This window comes from Brachycentrus maculatus, unplaced genomic scaffold (assembly GCF_059751285.1).
Source record: "Brachycentrus maculatus isolate JH-2025_06_01 unplaced genomic scaffold, ASM5975128v1 h1tg000244l, whole genome shotgun sequence".
NCBI lineage: Eukaryota > Metazoa > Arthropoda > Insecta > Trichoptera > Brachycentridae > Brachycentrus > Brachycentrus maculatus.
This window is the reverse complement of record NW_028280995.1, coordinates 3,067,655-3,094,593: the sequence shown is the minus strand read 5'-3', so window position 1 is coordinate 3,094,593 and position 26,939 is coordinate 3,067,655. Positions and strand designations below refer to the sequence as shown.

The 26,939-nt window shown below is 30.4% G+C and overlaps 1 protein-coding gene across 1 annotated transcript in view; it reads left to right on the top strand.

Annotated features, from left to right (window-relative positions):
- Window positions 1–10,037: 10,037 nt before the first annotated feature.
- Window positions 10,038–26,939, top strand: part of LOC148306346 (uncharacterized) — a 33,848-nt gene continuing 16,946 nt past the window's right edge. The window contains exon 1 of the mRNA XM_088265298.1: window positions 10,038–10,343. Within this exon, the coding sequence (XP_088121424.1) occupies window positions 10,230–10,343 (114 nt within the window). The 5' untranslated portion in view covers window positions 10,038–10,229. The remainder of the gene's footprint in view (window positions 10,344–26,939) is intronic.

Here is a 26,939-nt window from a genome sequence, read left to right as displayed (position 1 = left end):
CCTGAGAATTGAACCCGGGACCTCCAGAACGGTGGCCGAGCGCGCTGACCATTACACTACGGAAACGGACATTCATCACTTGATCATTCACCCATTCCTTTATTTTGTCTATGTTCCATATTTTATTTTGACCTCTAACATCCGTCGGCAACAAATTAAATATATTGCAGTGTTCGACTCCCATATTTAATTATTTGATTATTATAACAAGACTGAAAAAATGATAAGGGTGATGAATTTTTATTATTATTTTACTTTAAAAGCCTCCACTCGTTTACGAGTGATTTTGGCTCTAACAAACAAAATACATTAGAATAAAGAAAAAAATATAAGAGGAGATAGAGATAGGAGGAAAAAAACAATAACAATAACTAACAGACATTAAAAAGAAAATCTAAAATAAAATTTTCGATCTATATTCATTGAATCATATTATATGAATAAAAATTAAACACTTGAATAATCCACTTAATTGAGTTTTATTTTTACTTACGACTAGTTTCGAAAACGACAATTGTTTTCGAAACTAGTCGTAAATAAAAATAAAACTCAATTAAGTGGGTTATTCAAGTGTTTAATTTTTATTAAAATAATCATGTCATTCCACAAAGTTAATGCCGAATCAATAAATAAATATTATATTTAAATGTGGACAGTATTTTTTTTACCTCAAATGTTAAGTATCAAATGAGGATTGTAAACACACAAATTGTAATTTGAACGTTTAAAATATATTATACTATTTTATGTATTAATTTTAAATCAAACACAGATTTTTTGAGTCTACTAAGTTAACTTAGTAGACTGGATTTAAAATTAATACATAAATAAAAATGGAGTTCTACAAATTAAACGCCAAATCAATAAATAAATATATTATACTAAATTTTGCATTAATAACCAGTAAACATATATAAACACATGCATACATACACACAATCTTGTGCTATATTAGAATAAGATTCACATAAAAACGAAACTTGTTTGTAATTTTCTCATATTATTAAGCGTTTTTTTAAATGACCTTTTAGCGAAATATTGATAATCAACTAATCAAAGAAATCTACCTTAAATTTTAAAATAGGTTCTCTCTACCTCTCTCTCTCTCTATTTCTCTCTTTTATATACATAGTGTAATTGAAGAAGGAATGAAGAATTTTCATCACTCACCCACTACTTGCTGATGTTTTAATTTAATGTTTGAAGCTCTGACACCCATTTTATTACTTGCAAAAAACTTTGTTATTAAATTATTATATATCCTTTTATAACTCAAACAGCTTAATTGGTACTTAAAAGAATAATTGTCACTAAAAACTAAGAAGAAAAACATTTTTAAGTCCAAATTACAGTCTGTATTTGTTTCGAAGCAAACCGCTTCTTCGTCAAGAATAATTGGCACTAAAAACATTCTATAAAAACTTCCACGACATGTGAACAATATGCACTAAAAACTAAGAACAAAATTAAAATGTGTACTTGTTTCCAAGCAAACAGATTCTACCTAAAAAAATTGGCACTGAAAACTAAGAACAATTTTTTTTTTACTTCAATTATAATGCATACTGATTTCGAAGCAAACGGCTTCTTCCTCAAGAATAATTGGCACTAAAAACTATGCACAAAAACATTAATAACTTTAAATTAGAGTGTGAACTGGTTTCGAAGCAAACAGCTTCTACCTCATGAATAAATTGCACTAAAAACTAAGAACAAAAACTTTCATAACTTTAAATTTTAATGTGTTCTGGTTTCGAAGCAAACAGCTTCTTTCTTATTAATAATTGACACTAAAAACTATGAACAAAAACTTCCAAAACTTTAAATTTTAATGTGTTCTGGTTTCGAAGCAAACAGCTTCTTCCTCATTAATAATTGACACTAAAAACTATGAACAAAAGCTTCCAAAACTTTAAATTTTAATGTGTTCTGGTTTCGAAGCAACCAGCTTGACTTTGAACATGCATTTGCAAGTTATGAGAAGAAGAATTACGTTATAAAATTATACCCGATCGGTTATAATCCACGTAACCAACTACATACTTGGTAAAATATTTTGACAATTTTTAATATAAATCGAGAATTATTATATACTTCGTAGTTTGAAGGTTTGAAATATGCTAAACTTTACATTAATAACCAGTAAATGTCATACAAAATGTAATGAAAGCCTTTTTTTGCAGAAGCACGCATGCCATAAATACATCACTTATCATGAAAAGGTTTCTATCCCGATACACAGAGTTTAAACTTGTAACATTGTACAGGATGGCACAAAATTATACATCCTATCAAAAGATAATACAATTTACAACATTTTGAGTGTGTCCAAATACTTGTTCGCTAAATCTGGATTATCTCCAATTACAGGAGTTATTTTCATATTATTTTTTAAATCTCATCAAAGATAAAGAATATGGAAGTCTGGGCATTTACGGAGCTAACGACCGTTATAAGCTGGTTTAAGTGATCACTCTACATACGTGTAACCACATTACACCACTCTTATGTTTGTATGTGAAGTCCGAACCCTGGATTATAATCACATACATGAAAAACTCTAGAAAATATCCTTTTCATTGTAACATTTTAGCTTTTAATTTGACCAGATAGTTTATTAACAACATTTTGAGTCCAAATACTTGGTTCACTAATTCTTGGTTAACTCCTATAATTGGAGATAATCCAGATTTGTGAAGTATTTGGACACACTCAAAATGTTGCTTCAAGTGATCTTTCGTTTTATTGATACACTTTTTTTTCAACCGGCTTCGATAAGAACCTTGTCATCATCAGGGTTTATGTACTAATTCTGAAACATTGAAATACTCATAGTTAGGTTATAGTAATTAACCCTTCCGTTACGATGCCAAAAACTTCAACGCACTCAAGAAAATATATTTATATAATTCATCAATGAAGTTAGTTCCAGAACCTTTTTCGTTTAGAAAAAAACCTGTTTAAATCTTCAAAAATATATCACACGTAAGGACTTTCTTTGGCTGGCCTCTTACGAAACACAGTGTATCAAGTAAATAAATAACCGTATTTCCCCTCCAATACGGTTTTATCAAATATTAAATCAAATCGATTCGGTTACGACTACATAACGACATTATAACCGAAAATAGCTTCATGATTTAAAAATGGTTGCCAGCACGATAATTCTAAAAAATTCAACTTTCCGCTTTACCTAAAATTATACTAGGTTGTCACTAGGGCTTTCAATACGTATGACAGGTAAAGCATGTTATTTTTTGTGTACAGTTTTATTGAAATAAAAAGCACACATTTCTAATATGCTTAATTTAACTATGCCAGTAAATTAACGAAAATATACATATTTAAATATACATAGTGAAATAAGGAAGGAATGCAAAGCTGAGATAAGCATTATCGATAAAATTAAGAAAGGTGTGTTGAGATGGTTTGGACATGTAGAACGAATGAGTGAGGAAAGAACGGTAAGACAAATTTATGAGGCGAATGTTAGTGGGAAAAGACGCAGAGGAAGACCGAGAAAACATGGCACGATCAGGTATGCCAAACACTTGAAAGTGGTTAGGTTAGGAGTCGTAAAAATCGGCGGGTATGTATGAGGAGATGCATGAACGTGGAAGAGGCGAAGAATGTTTGCAAGGACAGAGTGGTGTGGCGCTCTATTCTCTCTGCCTACCCCTGCGGGAAAGCGGCGTGATGGTTAGTTAGTTTTAGTTTTTTACATATTTTTTAATCTTCAAATAGCAATGCAATTGGAAACATTCGAAATGCTAAATGATAGTATCTGTGAAGAAGCACGCTGCCCGCCTTAAGCAATGATTTGTATTGCGTGTGTTGCTGAAATTTTGAACAAACTGCCATTTACATTTTTATTAAAAAATATATGTACTTATGTAAAAATGCACGCAATATCAAGTGGCATAAAATTTTCAATACTCAAAGATTTTCACAAAGTTTTAAGTGATATTACACAACGTGAACGATGAATGACAAGGAGTGTTGTATCACCATACCACAAAGTTAATATTACTTTTAATAAACAAAATATCTAAACGTTTATATAAATTTATTACTATTCCTATTACTAAGTAACGGTGGCAGTCAAATTTGTATATTTTAATTAACCTCTTCTCTAAATTTACCCTGGTCTCATTTTATATTGTTGTTAATGCCTATTAAACCATTTTATAATACGCAAAGGCTGTATTTTAAGGACTGACGAAAATAAAAGTAGAATTTTTAATCTTCAGAAAAATATTAAATTCGCACTTACCCCCTTAATGCCGATTGTTAATTCAAATAACCTCAAGCTTTTTTGTAATTTCGTTGCCCAGTACCTACCCAGTGATTAAATTGGATTTTTTTTCACGGCTGGCAATCTTTTCTGAGGTAATCCCGCCCAAAATAGACCCATCGTACATATTTGACTACAATTAAACAAAATTTTAACGGTGACTTCACAAAACGTGAAAAGGTGAGAATTCATAAAAAGACATTTTTTTAATAATGAAATTCATTTAAAACAGTTATTTCTTTTACGAAAATGGCCAAATATATATTTTTTTATATGAGAGCATGACTGCATATTTATTCATTGATTTCTTGGACAATTTGTACAGCGCAAAAAAAAAAATATATTTATATATATATATATATATATATATATATATATATATATATATATATATATATATATATATATATATATATATATATATATATATATATATATATATATATATACATATATATATATATATATATATATATATATATATATATATATATATATATATATAAATATATATGTATATATATATATATATATATATATATATATATATATATATATATATATATATATATATATATATATATATATATATATATATATATATATATATATATATATATATATATATATATATATATATATATAATATGTGTCTCAAGTTGAGATGAAGATATAAAAAATTCGTAAATTTTCAGTTCTACATGTTTTCTGAATGCCCAGTAAATGTACTAAATCCCAGCAAAAGCTGCATATTTTAAACTTTGTATTTACCCGCTACAGGGCAGAAAGTGTTGTTTTTGCATTTTGAAGAAAAGGTATTATTTATTTTAATGAACTAAACATTTTTTAAATGAAGAAAAAACATTCAGGTTTTTCCTTAAAAGAATTTTTAATCTTCAGAAAAATATTAAATTCGCACTTACCCCCTTAATGCCGATTGTTAATTCAAATAACCTCAAGCTTTTTTGTAATTTCGTTGCCCAGTACCTACCCAGTGATTAAATTGGATTTTTTTTCACGGCTGGCAATCTTTTCTGAGGTAATCCCGCCCAAAATAGACCCATCGTACATATTTGATTACAATTAAACAAAATTTTAACGGTGACTTCACAAAACGTGAAAAGGTGAGAATTCATAAAAAGACATTTTTTTAATAATGAAATTCATTTAAAACAGTTATTTCTTTTACGAAAATGGCCAAATATATATTTTTTTATATGAGAGCATGACTGCATATTTATTCATTGATTTCTTGGACAATTTGTACAGCGCAAAAAAAAAATATATATTTATATATATATATATATATATATATATATATATATATATATATATATATATATATATATATATATATATATATATATATATATACATATATATATATATATATATATATATATATATATATATATATATATATATATATATATATATATATATATATATATATATATATATATATATATATATATATATATATATATATATATATATATATATATATATAATATATATATATATATATATATATATATATATATATATATATATATATATATATATATATATATATATATATATATATATATATATATATATATATATATATATATATATATATATATATATATATATATATATATATATATATATATATATATATATATATATATATATATATATATATATATATATATATATATATATATATATATATATATATATATATATATATATATATATATATATATATATATATATATATATAAATATATATAAATATATATATATATATATATATATATATAATATGTGTCTCAAGTTGAGATGAAGATATAAAAAATTCGTAAATTTTCAGTTCTACATGTTTTCTGAATGCCCAGTAAATGTACTAAATCCCAGCAAAAGCTGCATATTTTAAACTTTGTATTTACCCGCTACAGGGCAGAAAGTGTTGTTTTTGCATTTTGAAGAAAAGGTATTATTTATTTTAATGAACTAAACATTTTTTAAATGAAGAAAAAACATTCAGGTTTTTCCTTAAAAGATCTGTTGCACAAGTGGATTGATATTTATATTTAATACATTTTATTTTTAAACTTTAAAAAATCAAGTTTTTTGAAATATGACTTTGTTTTTGGATTGTTTTGTTAGTTTGTTATTTGATAGATTTTGAGACACCTGTAATATTTTTTTATATTATCCGTAGAGTAAATAATCCAGTGTCTGATTAAAATAAATAGAAAACCTAAAATTTCGAATTTATACGCTAATTGCATTAGAAATAATTGTATAAAATATATTTGTAAAGAATAAATATCATTGGAACTAAAAAACCTACATTCATTTTGTGAATGTTACTCGCGTGTAAAGTGATCGCTTAAACTAGCGTGTGACGGTCGTAAGCCCCGTAAATGCCCAGACTTCTAAATTCCTCATCATCGTTGTATGTTAAGATGTCAAATAATAATACCTACAACAATATTTTCATTTTGTTAATCACTGTTTTGAATACTGATGTAATATTTTATTACACTGATGCTACAGTTTTAATAAATAAATAATTTTTCAACTCAACGTCAACAAAAGTAAAAAAAGTCAACAAAAAAAGATGCTTGAACGTACCTACGTGTAAAATAATTTTCGTGTATAAGTGTGGAGCGTTTACTCATTCTAATAATATAATTTTATAAGCCTTGTACCATTATGTATTATCGATAACTCATTTTCTATTTTTATGCCGTTTTTTGTCGATTGATTGATGATGTCATTTTATTCATAGAAAATGAACCAAATAAAATTTTAAACCTTTTATAAAAGCATGTGGTAGGGAATTACATCATATTACTTTATGTATTGATTTGGCGTTTAATTTGTAGAACTCCATTTTGATTTATGTATTAATTGTTAAATCAAACACAGATTTTTTGGGTCTCCTAAGTTGTATTTTACTGTTAAAAAATAAATAAAAATTAATATTGTGACAATTGTTTCGCCATTTTCAAACAAATGTGAAGTTTAAATGGACTGACGGTCCTTATATTATATGTAGCTATATAAGCACCGTCATCCATTTAATCTCAGTAGACTAAACAAATCTGTATTTGGTTTGAAAATTCATACATAAACTAGATCACAATTATATCTTACGTATGAAAAGAATAATATCAAGAAAGGTAAACTTTACACGAATATATATATTGATAAATCATCCGTAGGGTGAATTACCCCAATAAAGAACAGTGTTAGATAAAATAATATATAAAATATTTATACATATTTTTTTAAATATAAAAGAGTGTAGAGCTTTATCATTTTTGACTATATCCCTCCTGTTTCCTACACATATTAAAATAAAACACCTTTGTTTAAGTTAGAATAAACAAATATCCTGTGATTAAAAAGTAACTTTATTTTAAAATCACAATAGATATTTTATTATAACTTAATTATAATGTCTACCGGCTTCGAAGCTAACCGCTTCTTTATCAAGACTTGATAAGTAAGCGGTTAGCTTCGAAACCGGAAGACATTATAATTAAGTTATAATAAAATATTTATAGTGATTTTAAAACAAAGTTACATTTTAATTATAAAATGGAAAATCACAAAGTTAGTGCCTCAAATAAAAAATATTAACAAATACCTACTTAATTATCTTTAATCCTAGTAAAAAAAACTGTTAAACATATAGAGTTTAATCATTTTCGATAGTATCCCTCCTGTTTCAACACATATTAAAATAAAACATGTTTGTTTAAGTAAAAAGAAATATATATCCAATTAATTATCTATAAACCTTGTATATAATAAGCACAGTAAAAAATAAATGCTCCCAACTAATCCATCCCAAAAGATGCCAAGATTTTCATCGAAACCGTTTGGAAAAAGTACAAACAATAAAGATAGAAGATTCATGAACGTGGAAGAGGCGAACAATGCTTACAAAGACAGGGTCGTATGACGTTCTATTTTCTTATAATAAATGCAACTACCGTCTAAAAAAAAACAAACAAAAAAAAATCATTTTCGTCACCTCATATTCTGAAGTTCATTGCTCCATAACTACTAAACGCAATGACCTTCACAAAAAATCAAAGCGGACTGAAAAACGCCAAGAAATACAAAAATAGATATAGGTACCTACTCTTTGTATGTTCACCTATACCGATACTCTTAACATTGTTCATTAATTAATACCAAATCAATTTGGTTCCCTTTAAATTCTAATAGGATACATTATTGAACGTTCGTGTGTGTATAGGTACCACGCAAACAGGTGTTTCTTGAGAAATCTCTTGCAATAATTGTACCATGCTATGCAGAAACCATCCAACCCAAATATTATCAAATTGAGATAATCGCATTTTTAATTTTACCGTTAACCTTCTTCTCCGTCTTATTCCTCATTAACTTTGTGGAAGCATTGACTCTTCTCCAGTTATCTCTTGACTGCGCTGCACGTAGCGCTCCAACCACTGAGGTGCCTTCTGCTGTTTTAACTCGATCGGTCCATCGTGTGGGGATCTTCCTCTCCTTCTCTTCCCCTCCAGAATACCGATAACTACCAGTCTTTCTAGGCTATCCCCATTGACAAGCGCAACGTGTCCAAAGAACTGAAGAATCTGTCGTGTACAGACATTGGTCAGAGTCAAGCCATCCAAGTGCAGTTCCTGGCGAATGGACTCGTTGGTGCGTCTAGCTGTCCATGAAATTCTAAGCATGCGCCTCCAACACCACATTTGAAAACAATACGTTTATCTACATGGGAGTTATTTTTACATTTTTAAACCATTATTTCTTAAAATCCACTGTGGCACGCGTTTTGATACATTCCGCATTCTTGTTTGAGGAATGATAAATGTTCATATTAAGTTGAGACACCAATAATATAATACTGACATCTCATCCATAGGGCGCTTGTCCACTACCCAGAATTCCGTGTAATTTTACCGTCTGGCACGTAAGTTAGAGTTTTAAAACGACGATTGGCTTGGATTGGCTTGTGCTTTTGTCCATTTTTCTCGGAACGGAGATCTTGATCGGTGCGTGAAAACGTTGCGCGTAAATTTGATCACGCTAAACTGTCGTAGTCGTTTTCATTTTTCAAAACCGGACTGCCGGTCGGTGAAATTCCGTGTAGTGGACAAACGCCCATAGGGTGAATTAACCAGCGTCTGATATAATAAATAATACTAATATTGTTAAAAATTGATGACATAGCTTCATCATAAAGTCAAATTTTGAAAATTGTGAGTCGGACGTTGTATATAATTTGGTCCAATTCGTAACAAAAAATGACAATATCCAATATCGTCAGATGACGCGAACTCTTTATACTGTGCTCTCTGCCCTTAGCCTTCAAACATTTTGGCGTATATTTTAAGTGAAAGCAGGACATTTTCCTGATATATAATATATGATAAAGTTTTCCTGGAAGGGACTCAATTTTCACCTGGATTTATTTGAGGAATATTGATTTTACCGTAACATTTCCCTAAACGCCTTAACTATGGGTCGGCAAAGTATGGCTCTTTAACCTTTTGAGTGCGGCTCCGGCACGAATATCCGCGGGAAGGCTCTTCGACTCTACGTATTCATGCGAACATAAAAAGTTTTATTATTGTTGTCTTCTCTAGTAACAGTTAAAATAAGTTTGCCGAAATGTTAAAAGTTTTATAATTTGGCGGTTCTCAACTCCAACTAGCACACCTGGCGGTAAAAATTAAAAGTTATATCTGTCAAACAGAAAGCGATAACAAAATAGTGATTCGTGTTACGTGCGTTCGTCGGTCTTGTAGTTATTTATCACCTAACCTATATGTTTTCACTATTTTTAACAATGCCAATTAATTAACACTATTTTTACTGTAGCGGCTGTGAAACCATCTACGTGTTTTGTGGGTAAAACACATGTCTTATTGTGCGTTGAATGTTTGGTTCCAGTGAAAAAATGGTCGAAATCGTTGAACCATTGGACATTGAAAAAGAACTTCAAGAAGTAATAAGAACTGTTGAACCTGACCTAAAAGATGCAATTAAAAGGGTATGGCTTTATTTTATATCATGAATGAATATCAATCATTTTGTGTTATCGTGAGCATGTCCAAAGTTTTGAAGTTAATGGTTAATTTTTTTACCACCTGTTGACTGTCAGTTAAATTTCACAAAACTTTAAACGTGTCAAATTTATAAATTGATTGTTTACATTTTAAATTTTCCTGTACGGCGATTATTTAGATAGAGCATCAAATTTGTTTATACATTCTAGATAACTTTGCTATCATTATTTACAAATTGTATGTTTTCATAGTATATTTGCACTATCGGACCGAAGTATTTTTTGTAGTAATCTCCATGTATGTGGTAATATTTTACATCAATTTTCATTTATTTTAATATATCGTCCATTATTCATAATTTCATCGCATTTCATTTATATTATGCTATTATACATTTAATAAAAATGGAAATGATAATATTAAATGATGCATATGGCACTAACTTGTAATCGGTGATTGTAAAATGGGATATACGAATGAAACCGTTATAGCGACAAGTGACAATCGTGCGGAAATTAGACTATAACTCGGGAATGTTTATTTTCCTTTAAGCCTGTCCGCACACGCGAGTTTTCCGCCGGCGTTTTCTTTTGAAATTTCGAATGGATGAATCCAGAATTCAGAATTTTCGTATGATTGGTACGTTGTTTTTGTATTAGATTCACGCATTCGGAATATGGGAAGAGAAAAACGGCCTTACCAATACAAAAAAAAAATACAAAATATTTTACCTTTTTTTTTCCAAATCAAATTTCAAAGTAAAACTTCTCTAGGCGCGGTAAAGATCTCGTAGGTATTCGAATATCCGAAAGCAAATAAATGTGTGTTGGCTACCTGGGGGATTTGTAAATAAGGAATTACTGGGGCCTAGAACTTTGTGGGATGTACCTAGTACCTACCTTATAGGTTAATATAATATGTATAAGAATAAAAAATAAATATCGTATGTTTTCTTTTGTTAAAAGGTTTTTTTTAATATACGTCTATAAATGCTAGTTTTTTTAATAAATTATATTATAGGTCCGATGGAACCAGATGTAAAAGAGTCCTCTCTTTTATGGAGAGTAGGTACCTACCTACCTTCGTTAAAAAGACATTTCTTTTCGTGATCTGGATCAATTCGGATGCCTATCTCTGATTCTTTCAAAACAAAAAGCAAATGAAAGTGCTGTAAAGTATGTACTATAAAAAAGGAAAGTGGTATGGTGACCTTGTTGGCCAATAGGTATCATTCGCACACCTACTCGCTTCAGTAGCTGTGTTTCAAACAAAAATAATTTACTGACGTTTGTGATTCATAGTTTTATAGTACAGTAAAACCTCGATATAACGGATCTCTATTTAACGAACTACGGATATAACGTATACAAAATCCGGTCGAATTGTTGACTTTTCGTCAGATAACGAAGATCAACAATATTATACGCATTTTCGTATTTGTAGAGAGTAAAATTGTGTTTGTATTTTGTATTGTTTTGTACTTAAATACGGTGCTAATATTTTTTTACATAACGGACTTTCGGCTTTAACGTAAACCCCCTCCCCTAAATTAGTCCATCATATCTTTTTCTGTAATTTAGACTTCGAAATTACAGAAACATTAATTTGCTGAAAGGTAAATACTTATACTTAAATATATATATATATATATATATATATATATATATATATATATATATATATATATATATATATATATATATATATATATATATATATATATATATATATATATATATATATATATATATATGTATATATATGTATATATATATATATATATATATATATATATATATATATATATATATATATATATATATATATATATATATATATAAGTATACAGTCCGCCTCCGTAGTGTAATGGTCAGCACGCTCGGCTACCGTTCTGGTTCGATTCCCAAGGGGGTAAAAATATAAATGATTTTTTCACTGTAATATTTATTCAATATTACCATGGACTGGTACCTGAAGCGGGGGGCTGATCACCTTTCCTTCATGTGTAAAACGATCATGATAACACTGCGTTTATAAGACACAGTGCCCTATGCACCATTGGGGTGCGGATAAGGGTTTAAAAAAATAACAATTTTTTTTTTATATTTAATTATTAATTATTTGTAATATGGTTTTTAAAAATATTGTAATTTTATTAATTTGCCAGATATTTCTACTTTTAGCTATTCTTAATGGTAGTTACGCTGTTCCTCCCCAAAAAAGAGATTTGTACTTAATAACATGTTTCTAATATACAATACATATTTTGCAAAACCATTCGTGTTTTATTGTAAAATCATTGTCTTATTTATATTTTTTTGTTGTAATATTAATAATTAAACGTACGTATCGCGTATTGTTGAATTATCATCACGCACACACAGATTCTCTAAATCGAGGTCGGCCGTTTCATCAATAATTAAATTCATGTAACATGCACTTTTTACTTGCATCATTGTTTATATTATAATATTAAAGTTGGCTATTTGGCCAGTTGGAATCGCTAGAGAAAAAAACGCTACCTTTCCATCATTAAGCTATACTTATATTGTAGTTCACAACAATAGGGTATTATCACTCGGGAGGAATATCTAATTTAACACACTCAACCTATAATGGATTGTGTAAGACTCGTTTTGTGTTTATAACAGTCGGTATAATCAATTTTTTGATTCATCGTTTACTTTTGCAAAATTCGCCTTCGCAAATACGTTGTTTTCGTAAGTTGGTAACGAATGACGTCACAGAAACGGATCCACACTACTACTATTACAGCCCTATAAAGCAGATACATAAAGGGATACGCCCCATAACACACCCGATGACGTAAAATTTGATGACGTAAAGCGGTGTCCGTTTTTCGTTTTATTTAAATATCCAATGTTTAAACCTTCATATCCCCCTTCTCTATTCAATAGGAATGTTACCGATAGTCTTGTGATATTTCATAATTATTTATTAGCCAATAATAACACACCATGGGAATGATGCATTTTAGTGTGTCCAATTACTTCTTCACAAATCTGTGTGTTCTCTACTAAGGAGTCATTTTTATTTATTTTTTGTTGACAAAAACGAAAATTATGTTTTCACGGGATTCCTAGTAGTTAAAAATAATCTGGATTTTGAATCTTGCATACAAATGAAAACAGGGTCTCTGCTAAATAAAAGTTTTCTTAATCTAACATAAATGAACTCATATCGCTCACTCCTTTCAAGAACGTCATTAATCAAAAATCGTCAATATTCAGTTGTGCATTCAGTTGTGGAATGCCCAGAAAATGTATACTATATCCCAGCAAAAGAGGCATATTTTTAACTTAATATTTACCCGGTACAGTGCAGAAAGTGTTGTTTTTCCATTTAGAAGAAAAGGTATTGTTTAATTATTTTTTTAAATATTCTAAATATTTTTCAAATGGAGAAAAAACATTCACATTTTACCTGAAAAGATATGTTGCACAGTAAAAATCTCAATAAGTAGCTTGATATTTATTTTTAATACATTGTATTATATTTTTAAACATTAAAAACGTTCTCCTGAAAAATCAAGTTTTTTGATTTATGACATTCTTGAAAGGAGTGAGCAATATGTACTGTGCCATGAGATCGATCATAATATATCTAGGAGTTCCAAAAGTTTGAGCAGTATGGTTATCAATCATGGGTAGAATGAGGAATGTAGCACGTGTGTAAAGCGATCACTTAACCAGCCTATGACATGTAATAACCCCTGTAAATACCAGACTTCCATATTCTTCTTCACCAATTAAGTTATGTCATATGAATATGACTTTTTCCAAATATTAATACAATTTTTGTATCGAACATGGTGACATATTTAAATTTTATGGCAGTACCGTAAAGTGGGTATACTTTGCACCATGGGTGATACTTTGCACCACCTTCTGTAAAGAAATTGTAGAGCTGGTCATCTCTGATACATGTCATTTTTCATTCTACTTTCTATTGTTTCTGATAGATGGCACTTCAATCCACTTTTTAGTTTACAGAAGTAACAGTCGGTCGCTATTGCTTCAATGCGTTTTTCCTGTCCGAACGTAAAGAAAGTTTTCTGTCTGAAAATTGTGTCCGAAAAAATCCAGTGGAATCAGTATACTGAAACTAGTTACAACAAGTGAGTGGTCTCTAAATCATAGGTAGATAGGCCCTGCTTTTCTCAAATACTGTATTTTTTAGTTACGTTGTCAAGTTTATGTAAAAATAATATTTTTTTAAGAACTGACTTGTATTGGCCACATTTGGGGTAACATTGCACCAAGTGCAAAGTATCCACAAAAGGCCATAGTTAATTAATTTGATGAAAAGTCTTAAAACGGATAATACAACTTGACATGTTTGCTAAATATCTATTGGTTTTGTGTACTTACTTAATTCCTGATGGTATATTTTTTTCAAAAATGTCAAGAACACACAAACAGCGGCCTTATGCCAGACGATACTGCAATTTTACACCGAAGAGAGTGGAGCAGTGTGTGGAGGTCATTCGAAATGGTACAATCAGTCAAAGAAAGGCTGAAGAAATTTTCAAAATCCCCAGAAGGACGATTAACTATAAGCTCAAAGGTCAGCACACAAAACCTGTGGGAAAACCTCCGATATGTGACAAGTGCGAAGAGCAATCCTTCGTAAACTGCATAGTAGACATGAGTGAGTACGGTTTCCCAGTGAGTGTTTTTAACATTCGCTACATTCGCCTATTTGGATAGATTTGGCAGAAGAGTACGAATATTAAAGAACAACGTACCAGGCTCTAAATGGATAAGATCATTTTTGCAAAGACATAAAACCTTGACTGTTGCTAAAACTAGTCAGTTGCTTAATCGGTTGCCATTAAAAGCGTATGACGATGACGTGCGCCAGAGTTTTCAACAGTTTTTGGAAGAAAACAGATTCAACCCAAAGAATTCAGTCTTAAAACGCAGGAAAACAATACCGATAGAACCAGGTTAGAGCATTGCTCACAATCCAAATGTCGAAATGAACGTTGACGAGACACAAATGCTACCTGAACCAACTACATCAATGATCCCACCTTCCACATCGAAACTTCCAGCATATCTAGCATTAACTGATTATAGTTGACACGGAAGCTTTGAGGAAGAGGGAGAAGAACAAAAACGATGACTGAAACCAGTTATCGTATTTGTTCTTCCGTTTCATTAGGACCAGTAAAAAAGAAGGTGGGAAAATATGTCGTATTTCATTATGAAGGAGAAAATTTTCCGGGACAGATTTTGGAAATAAAGAAAGACAGAGCTGTTAAATCCATGCAGGAGAGTCTCAAAACGTGGAAGTGGCCGATGAAGGATGACTTTCTTCAATATTCTTGGAAGGATGTAGCGGGTTCCATAAAAGAACCGAAAATGCAATCCAAAAGAGGTTTCTTTACCGTCCCGGAACTTGACCATATTTAGACCTAATTTAATTTTGATTCCTATTACCTATATAGTACGATATGTTTTAATATCCACCTTTTATTTTATATAACTTTAAACCTTCAGTATTGAAAAAAAAACATTTTTGTTAGATTTTTCAATATTTAAAAAAAAAAAATTCTATCAAGTGTCTTATTTTTCCATAATTATACAATATTATAATCTGCATTTAGTGAACTGTGAGCCAAAACCCTTCATAAGGTGCAACAAAACTTGTAGGATAGCCTTTACTTTGCATAAATTTGGATTCTAGTACGAAAAGTGTAGAGAAAATATCATGGTGCAAAGTTGTACTTTACCCCGGGATACTTTGCACCAAAATATAAATATAAAAAAAAATACAGGCAAAATAGATAAAAATTTTAAAACGTATCAGACATGTTACAGGTATATGTGTTATTACATTGCAATAGTTGAAACCTCAGAAAAAGTAAAAAACCTGATCTGAATAGACAATTTTTTGAAAAAATGCAGTATTTTGGTGCAATGTAAACCCACTTTACGGTACCTACAATTTTTCAATTTATAACTGTTTTTTTCCTGTCTTATCTCAAAGCTCTTGAGATATTTAATAATTTTATTGCATAATATCTTTCGATAACATTCAACGAAGGTGATAAGTATAACGCTACCGCCATGCTAAACAATATCGACATTGATCTTTTCCATGCCTCCGAAAGGATTTTCAAAAGCAAGAATCTCCTTCTTATTGACAAGAGTTTTCTTTGTATATTTAAAAACTAGCTGTTCCCGGCCACGCGTTGCTCTGGCTCAGTCTGGTTAAAGGAAAAGACAGAAAATATAAATCACAAATTTCTAATGTTTTATTTTACAATGATTTTGAAGCAATGAAAATATGAAAAATCTGTGAAAATAAATACATGTAAAAATATTTAAAAAAAAATACTAATTGACTCCAGCTATCAATAAGTATGCTGTCCGCCTAGAGAAATATTTAGTGTTGCGAGTGATCCTATGAAATTTAACAGGTGGCGCTGCCATTGCAGTGAAAAATGTCATGTTGTAATTTGTTGCATATTTTGTTTCTGTGGGGGAAATCTCATCTCGGAAATTTAAGTATATTTTTTTTATTGCTGCAACAAATTGAACGCTTATAAGCGTCTCCCGCTCTCTACCAAGACTTTTATGCGTTTCCCGCAAACAATGTGTAATATCGCTCACTCCTTTCAAGAACGTCATAAATAAATAAAAAAAAGATTTTTCAGGAGAACGTTTTTAAAGTATAAAATATAATACAATGTATTAAAAATAAATATCTAGCTCCTAATTGAACTTTTTGATGTGCAACAGATCTTTATACGTAAAACTTGAAGATTTTTTCTCCATTTGAAAAATATTAAGTTTATTTTTAAAAAATAATTAAACCTTCAAAGAAATGGTATCTTCAAAATGCAAAAACAAACCTTTCTGCCCTGTAGCGGGTAAATATTAAGTTAAAAATATGCCGCTTTTGCTGGGATATAGTACATTTTCTGGGCATTCCGAAAACATGCACCACTGATAAATTGACGATTTTTGATATATGACGTTGTTGAAAGGAGTGAGCGATATATCATCCGTAGGGCGAATAATCCAGTGTCTGATTAAAGAATAAATAATAAAGAAATTATCAATTTATTCACAGAAAAAAACTTTTCTTAATTTTAATTATTTTACTTCGAAACAAAACTTCTTTTCTTTCCCTTCTTTCAAAATTAATAAAAGGTCAATAACATTGCGTCAATACGATGCAGTGCCCTATGCACCATTGGGCGCAGATAAGGGGTTAGAGAGAAAGATAAAATAATTACTTAAGCCGGTCAAATGTCAGTCGTAAGCCCTGGGATGCTAAGACTCACATCGTCTTTCACATAAACAGGAACAAAAAATGTTTCATATCAAGTTAAAGTGACTAATGATCATCTATGACATCCAACCCAAAAGACACATCATTTTTTTGAGATTTTTTTTTTCTAACCTAAAACCAATAAATCCATGAAAAATAAAAGTTTAAAATATCCATGTGGGTTGACAGCTTTCAGCATTTTTCACGTTAAAACTGGATGAAAATATTGCGGAAAAAATCCACGTGGCTTGGATGTGTTCGACTTTGAAGTACAAAAAAAAACATGTCGCTCACTCCTTTCAACAACGTCATATATAAAAAAAAAACTTGATTTTTCAGGAGATCGTTTTTAAAGTATAAAATATAATACAATGTATTAAAAATAAATATCTAGCTCCTAATTGAACTTTTTGATGTGCAATTGATCTTTATACGTAAAACCTGAAGATTTTTTCTCCATTTGAAAAATATTAAGTTTATTTTAAAAAAATAATTAAACCTTCAAAGAAATGGTATCTTCAAAACGCAAAAACAAACCTTTCTGCCCTGTAGCGGGTAAATATTAAGTTAAAAATATGCCGCTTTTGCTGGGATATAGTACATTTTCTGGGCATTCCGAAAACATGCACCACTGATAAATTGACGATTTTTGATATATGACGTTGTTGAAAGGAGTGAGCGATATATCATCCGTAGGGCGAATAATCCAGTGTCTGATTAAAGAATAAATAATAAAGAAATTATCAATTTATTCACAGAAAAAAACTTTTCTTACTTTTAATTATTTTACTTTGAAATAAAACTTCTTTTCTTTCCCTTCTTTCAAAATTAAAAAAAAAGTCAATAACTTATCTTCTAGTAATTAATAAATACCTAATTAATCAAACAACTTTTAATAACGTACAATTTTCGATAAAACTCAGAAGGTTCTATTTGGTAAATTGAAAAATTTCATCTGCCTCGCTGGATATTAAGTCTCAGAAAATTCTAATAATACTATTTTACAGGGCTTATTTCTAGGGGCTGTGTAGAAATAAATCGTCTTCGACTAGTGTTACCATGTTTTAAAATCTAAAATAAAATAATGATATTTATAATCTAAATACAATAAAGTTAAGTGACAGGAGGAAACTATTTGATTCGATTAATTTATAATTTTTTTAAAATTATTTATTAATTTTTAAAAACATATAACGTACATAAGTCATATATATATTTATAATATTCCCGATGAGTAATTTCTATTCCTCATTTTTGGACATAGGATTAAGGTTAACAAGACTGAAACACAAATAAGTAAGTTACGAAAAAGATTAAAAAATAAAAATAACCAAAACTTATTCATGGCAAAATATATAATAATAATAAAACCCTTATCCGCACCCCAATGGTGCATAGGGCACTGCTTCATATGAACGCATTGTTATCTTGATCGTTTACACATGAAGGAAAGGTGATCAGCCCTCCGCTTCAGGTACCAGTCCAGGGTAATATTGAATAAATATTACAGTGAAAAAATCACTTTATATCTATTTGACCCCCCCCTGGGAATCGAACCCGGGACCTCCAGAACGGTAGCCGAGCGTGCTGACCATTACAGTACGGAGGCGGACAAAAATAAATATAATAAACAGGTATAATAAAAAGGCATTAAAAAAAACGTAAAAGGTAAAAAGCATATTTAAAAGAAACAAATGAATATTTTTTTAAAATAATAAATATAAATATTAACAAATGAAAAATATTTATGCCCCAACCAGAAACACGAGAAACCTCATATATTTTATTGTTATAACAGCCGGACAGTGTCTGGATTCATTACTCCTATACACCGAGCGCAAAACCTCGGCAATGATTTCGCGGACCATATCCATATCTGGAATATGTCACTTCCTAACTATAAAGTAAGAAAAATTACAATATTTCAGGCTAATGCATAATTCCTTGTTTTTTTATATGTTCATCCTTGTTTGTATGCGTACTTTTAGAACCAATAAAATACTAAAAAAGAGAAAATATTATTTTATCGTATTTTTTTCATAAACTATACAACATGTCGCTCACTTCTTTCAAGAACGTCATAAATAAAAAATCGTAAATTTTCAGTTTTGCATGTTTTCGGAATGCCCAGAAAATGTACTATATCCCAGCAAAAGAGGCATATTTTAAACTTAATATTTACCCGCTACAGGGCAGAAAATGTTGTTGCATTTTGAAGAAAAGGTATTGTTTAATATTTTTTTTTTAATAAACCAAATACTTTTCAAATGGAGAAAAAATCTTCAAGTTTTACCTAAAAAGATCTGTTGCACAGTAAAAAGTTCAATAAGTGGCTTATAGGCTTCAATAAGGTTATCATGTACAAATTGTCTACAGCCGTTTATAAAGGTTAAAAAAGGAATTCACTTTAAAATTCATATATAACTTATACCAACATAAATTTTCGAATTTCAATTGATCGATTCCGCAGTCACTTAGTGATATTGAATGAGTTCAAAAAACTTGAAAATTAAATTGAAAGAACTCACTCCCCTCTCGTTTACAAGAGATTTCGAAATCACAAAATTTCACTGAAAATCTGAAAAATTAATACGCATAATTTTCCATGAAACACGTCAGTCTTATGAATTTCGAAATTCCAAAGAAATCTGGAAAATAACGCCATTAAATAAGCGAAAACAGATTGGACCAGATATTATTATCTATTGACAACTCGACTCAGACCTTAAAAGAGACCTTTTAATTATTCTCTTTATCATTTTTATCAAGTAAGTAATTAATTTTAGCCCTAATTTTAAGTCTTATTCGAAAATAACGTTCTAAGATAAATACTGACGAGTGTAACTTAATTAAAGAGGTTTTAACTTGAATTGAAACATCGCTTACTCCTTTCAACAACGTCATATATCAAAAATAGTAAATTTTTTCATCTAACCATGTTTTCGGAATGCCCAGAAAATGTACTATATCTCAGGAAAAGCGCCATATTTTTAACTTAATATTTACCCGTTACAGGGCAGAAAGTGTTTTTTTTTGCATTTTGAAGAAAAGGCATTGTTTTATTATTTTTTAAATATACTTAATATTTTTCAAATGGAGAAAAAACCTTCAGGTTTTACCTAAAAAGATCTGTTACACAGTAAAAAGTTCAATAAGTGGCTTGATGTTTATTTTTAATACATTTCATTATATTCTTAAACTTTAAAAACGATCTCCTGAAAAATCAAGTTTTTTTTATATATGACGTTGTTGAAAGGAGTGAGCGGCATGTTTTTTCTTGTACTTCAAAGTCGAACACATCCAAGCCACGTGAATTTTTTTCCGCAATATTTTCATCCAACTTTAACGTGAAAATGCTGAAAACTGTTAACCCACATGGACGTTTCAAACTTTTATTTTTCATGGATTTATTGGTTGTAGGCTAGAAAAAAAGTTCTCCAAAAAATATTGTGTTGATCTTTTGGGTTGGACGTTTTCAGCAAATTAAAAATTTACTATTAAGTATATGTGTCTCAATTTGATACGTAATATTTATAGTTCATCTTTATATGGATGATGGAGGTCTGAGCATCCCAGGGCTTACGACCTGACATTTGACCGACTTAAGTAATTATTTTATACATTAAAAAAAAACACATTAAAATGAAATTCAATACAAATTGTTTCGCCTTGCTAGGGCAAACTACTGTGAAGATTAAATATGTCCTAACTAGGCGAAACAATTGTCACGAAATTAATCTATTTTTTTATGTTTTTTTAAAAATGAAATATACAACTGACTTATATCAACCCTAAATATCAGTATTTGTTTTAAATATTTAAAATATATATTAAGTAGTTTTTTAAATTAAATGCCAAATAAATAAATAAAATAATTAAAAATTATATCTCGACCATTTATTCTCTGTAATCTGTTTACATGGTCACCCTATCTTGTGATCTTGGAAAGACGATGAAATTGATATAATTATTAACTTGTCTTTATTTGCGAGGGGTGCTTAATTTTTATTACGAATTGCTCTCCTCCAAGGGAAGGTATTACAAATACTGCGACATGTAAAATAAGTTCTTCCACGAAAATTTACTTTGCCCAATTTATTTTATACACGGCTATCACAAATAAAATATATATATTGGGACGCCATTCCATATAGTTGTAAGTGCATCTTTGCTTTTATTTATATTTGTAAAATGACAGGTTATGCGACATCTTCTTTTTCTTCTTCTTCCTGGCTCCATCCCAACTTTTCGTCTTTGTACACTGTTAGGATCGGCTCTCCTCGTCCTCAGGTTGTAGGTCCTTCTATTATATACAACGTCACCAAGGCCATGTCTTCGAATCACGTTATCTTTCCGTATTCCATGAATTTTTTGGTCTTCCTCTCCATGTCTTTCGAGGAAGATCCATGGCGATCGCCTGGTTTACAATATGTTCTGGTTCTCTACGTCTTATGTGCCCATACCACCTCAATTGCCTTTCCTCTACCTTACTATTGATGTAAGCTACACCTAGGCGATAGGCAATTTTTTTTATGTCTTTTTCTTGAATGTTTTCCACATATACTTTGTGGCACATTTTATAAACTGTATAAAATAAGACAGCTTTATTTTAAACCACTTATTTATTGGTTCATTTTTTCCAAACAGTTTCGACAAGAACCTTGTCATCATCAGGGTTGAACATGTACTCTTTTTTTCTCTGTATTTTTTTATAAATAAAATTGTGAATCAAATTATGTAGTTATCGAGTGGAACATCATTTTAGGGGAATTTCAAATCCCATTTTAAGTTCCCGCTAGATTAAGGTTCACGACCCGTGAAGTTGAAAATAATTGATCAGACTTTAAGATTTGACGTGGAATTTTCAGTGATGATTTTATCATTTTATTTATTTAAATTCTTTTGCATTTCACAATATATTTTAAGTTCAAGTACAAAAAAATTATATATTAATACAAAAAAAAGATACCACAAAGGCATGGCCTGTGTGTATACATTTTATTGTAGGTTACAATAATGGGCACTGGCAAGAATACAACCGATATCGGAAATAAAAATAGATTAAAAGCGCTAATATAAACTACAAATATTTGATTTTAACCGAAAGCAAAAATCAAAAAGATGAAAATGAAAAAAGTTTTAAAAATATTTTCTTTATGAGTTATACGTTTAAAAAAAGAAGGTTCTTAGATCTGTTTTTTTTTTAAATAAATAATTTAAGCAAAATTTTAAATTGAAACAAACTTAGGTAATTCCGACGAATTAATGTCTAACATATAGTCTTTGTGGAATGAATTAAACAGTTATAGAGCTATTAAAAATGGGTGCCTGAGCGAGTCTAGATTTGCAAGAAGATTTTTCTATTAAATATTCATTCTTTGGCTAGATCTATTAATATTTTTAGGAAATAAATGTTGACGCCCATATTTTAGACACTGTGGCAATAGATTTCCCGTAGCTCCAAAAGTTCAGCTTCCTGAAATAATTGGTTGTATGGAATAGTTTTTTTAGTCATTATTTCTATAATAAGTTTTTGAACCGTTTCTTCTTCTTCTTTTTCTAGATCCTAAGGATCTGTTTGTTCCTCCGCTTGTAGCTCTTGGGATGTTGACTCCCAGCTGTCTTTACACCTTTTTGGAGGTCTGCCCGGGGGTCTGCGTCCTTCAGGGATTCCTTACGTGGAAGTCTGTCATCTGACATTCTGTTAACATGATCATTCCAGTATCGCCTTCGTTGTCATCTCCACCTCACGATATCCTCCGTCTTACACATGCTCCGGATGTCGGTATTTCTTACTCGGTCTCGCAATGTGTTTCCGGTTATGGATCGGAGAGTCTTCATCTCGGAGGTTTGAACCGTTTCTAAAGGCTTTAAATGACTATTGAATACTCCCCCCCCCCCATCCAATTATTCCATAACCATCAACTTGGCCCTTGCAACGTTATGCCCTGGCGCTTCGGTAGCTCAATGCTTTTCACCCCATGACGTTTAATTAGTAATGTAGGCACCATTTTTAATTTCACGGCATATTAACATCAAGCTTGTCACCTTGTCGCGCGGCAATAATAAACTTGCCAAAGGTGGAAGGGTCCGCATCATGTACACTCGTGAACAAATGTTTGTACACTCCCGCGAAATTTGTTACATTAACTTACTAACCTTTCCGGGAGTACAATTATTGATGGCCGACTCTCTCTGGGGAGTGGGTTCTTTTTACATGTTTTTGTTTTCATTAAATCTGTGTATTATGAAGATTAGAAGTCGTAATAATCGGCGGTTAGTCAGGTTAGGAGTCGTAAAAATCAGCGGGTATGTATGAGAAGATGCATGAACGTGGAAGAGGCGAAGAATGTTTGCAAAGACAGAGTGGTGTGGCGTTCTATTCTCTCTGCCTACCCCTGCAGTAAGCGGCGTGATGGTTAGTTAGTTAGTTAGTTTTATTATGAAGATAGAAATTAATATTTAATTATAAGCTTAAATAATCTTCTTCTTCTTCCTCTTATTATTATAGGCCTTGCGGCCTGTTTTTAAGAGTTTGGTGGTCTGCCCGGGAGTCGTCTACCATGGGGTTGGCCGTACAGTGCGATGTGGGGGGGTGTCTGGATGGTTCCATTCTCCTCACATGCGCATACCATTGTCTCAAAGCTTAAATAATAAAAATGAAAATGATATTTTCTGGCGTTTCTCATGTGTGTGATTATAATCCAGGATTCGGACCACACATACTAATAAAAGAGTTTCTGCTCAATAAAAAGCTTCCTTTCATCTCACCAATAGAACTTCCAAGAATTTGAGTAATGTGGTTGTCAATAATGGGTAGAATTGGTGAATGTTACACGTAAACCAGCCTATGACGGTCGAAGACTAGTGATTGGTTAAAACATTTGATACCTTATATAGCTGTTTTGATTCAGGGGGTAGATTATATTTGAATATTTAAAAAAATATAAATTACAAATGAAGGCAAAGGAAAAAGGGGAGTTTATGATCTTTGATGAGATGTCAAAAAAGAATAGAAATAAAAATAAAAATGGAATTCTATCTCTAGGTTTTATTTAATGACAAAATTACAAACAAATATCCACAGATGTCATTGCTATACAAGTTACATCATAACCACTGACGTTGACGTTCATTAACGTCGATAATCCTTTGAGGAAAATTCGCTCCGACGTTCATTTACGTCCATACTCAAGGAAAGTATTCTGAATCTTATTTTAGAATTGCGGGCATAATTTCTAAAATGATAAAACTAAACGCACTTAAACTATGACATTTTTATAAACTGTTTTATTATTATTATTATTATTATTATTTTGTGTGTAAATAAAAATAAGACTTGACACTGGCAGAAACATCCTTTCACTGGGCTGACTGCCAAGTAAATAAAAATCTTCTTCTTTAAACCCTCATCCCCTGCATCATATAAACGCAGTGTTGTCTTGATCGTTAACACATAAAGGAAGATTGATCAGCCCTTTGCTTCAGGTACCAATCCAGGGTAATATTGAATAAATATGAGGTGAAAAAGACCCTTATATTTATTGATTGGGCGTTTAATTTGTAGAACTCCATTTTAATTTATGTATTAATTTTAAATCAAACACAGATTTTTGAGTCTACTAAGTTGTATATTATTAACAAAAACACATAAAAAATTAATATTGTGACAATTGTTTCGCCTTGTTAGGGCATTATCAAACGAATGTGAAGATCAAATGGACTACGGCCCTTATGTAGCTATACAATTCTAAGTGACATTTTTAACATGTGCAGCAATAATTTATGGGAGACAACAGTAGCCAATGTAGTCCCTTATATTTATTTAACCCCCCTGGAAATTGAACCCGGGACCTCCAGCATGGTAAACACCGTGCTGAAAATTACACCACGGGCTGAGTATGTAAATAATAATAAAATAAAATAAATCTGCGATTAGTTTCCTTTTGCTATTAGTTAAATCTGCTATTAGTTTTGTCCGCCTCCGTAGTGTAATGGTCAGCACGCTCGGCTACCGTTCTGGAGGTCCCGGGTTCGATTCCCAAGGGGGGTAAAATAAATATAAGTGACTTTTTCACTGTCATATTTATTCAATATTACCCTGGACTGGTACCTGAAGCGGAGGGCTGATCACCTTTCCTTCATGTGTAAACGATCAAGATAACACTGCGTTTATATGACGCAGTGCCCTATGCACCATTGGGGTGCGGATAAGGGTTTTATTTTATTATTATTAGTTTCCTTTAATATGGTCGCTAGTGTATTTCGCGCGTCGCAAAGGAGACGCGTTATCATGTTAAAAGGTTGACACGAAAATTCTGCGGATTATTCTGTCGTTCCGTTGTATTTTGATTTATCGATTGACGAGCAATATACATCAACCCTTAATTAATCCACCCTTGGCCATCGGTTCACCCGGAAACGGAATTTAGGTCAAATAATATGGCGGGAAAATATTTCGTTTATAATGAAAATTGTTTTGGATTGTGGATAAACTTATTACTCACCCAAAAAATTAAAATAAATAAAGAAGAATATTATATTGTTATTTAAGTATCGGAAAACTAACAGAATATTTACAAAAACGAACAAAATAATATAAAAATGAATAAAATAAAAATTCCAAGTCCAAGTTTTCACTTAAAGGTACCTAATACATATTAATAAAAAAAAAACTGTCATGTACCTACATAAGTATAACTATATAATATTATAGAATTTCTTTATTTTATTTATGGTTTCGGCATTAACTTTGTGGTAAGACATGTTACAATGATTAAAGAAAACACTTCGTTTTTTACCACTTGAGTTTTATTATAGACTACATGTTTCAGAAGTTAAATTTCCATCATTCAGGTCTGTATAGTAACTAAAATATAAAATATAAAATTGTTCTATAAATAAGGAGAGGGGACTACTTACTTACCCCTTACTTTCCCCTCTCCTTATTTATAGAACAATTTTATATTTTATATTTTAGTTACTATACAGACCTGAATGATGGAAGTTTAACTTCTGAAACATGTAGTCTATAATAAAACTCAAGTGGTAAAAAACGAAGTGTTTTCTTTAATCATTATAAAATTTCTTAATAAAATAATCGAAAGACAAACAGATATCAACAATATTTCTCTTAAAAGTTTTTATAAGAAATATTATTGATGTAAATATATTTGCAACATTTTGAGTGTGTCCAAATACTTGTTCACAAAATCTAGATTATCTCCAATTATAGGAGTTATTTTCATATTATTTTTGACATCTCTTCAAAAATG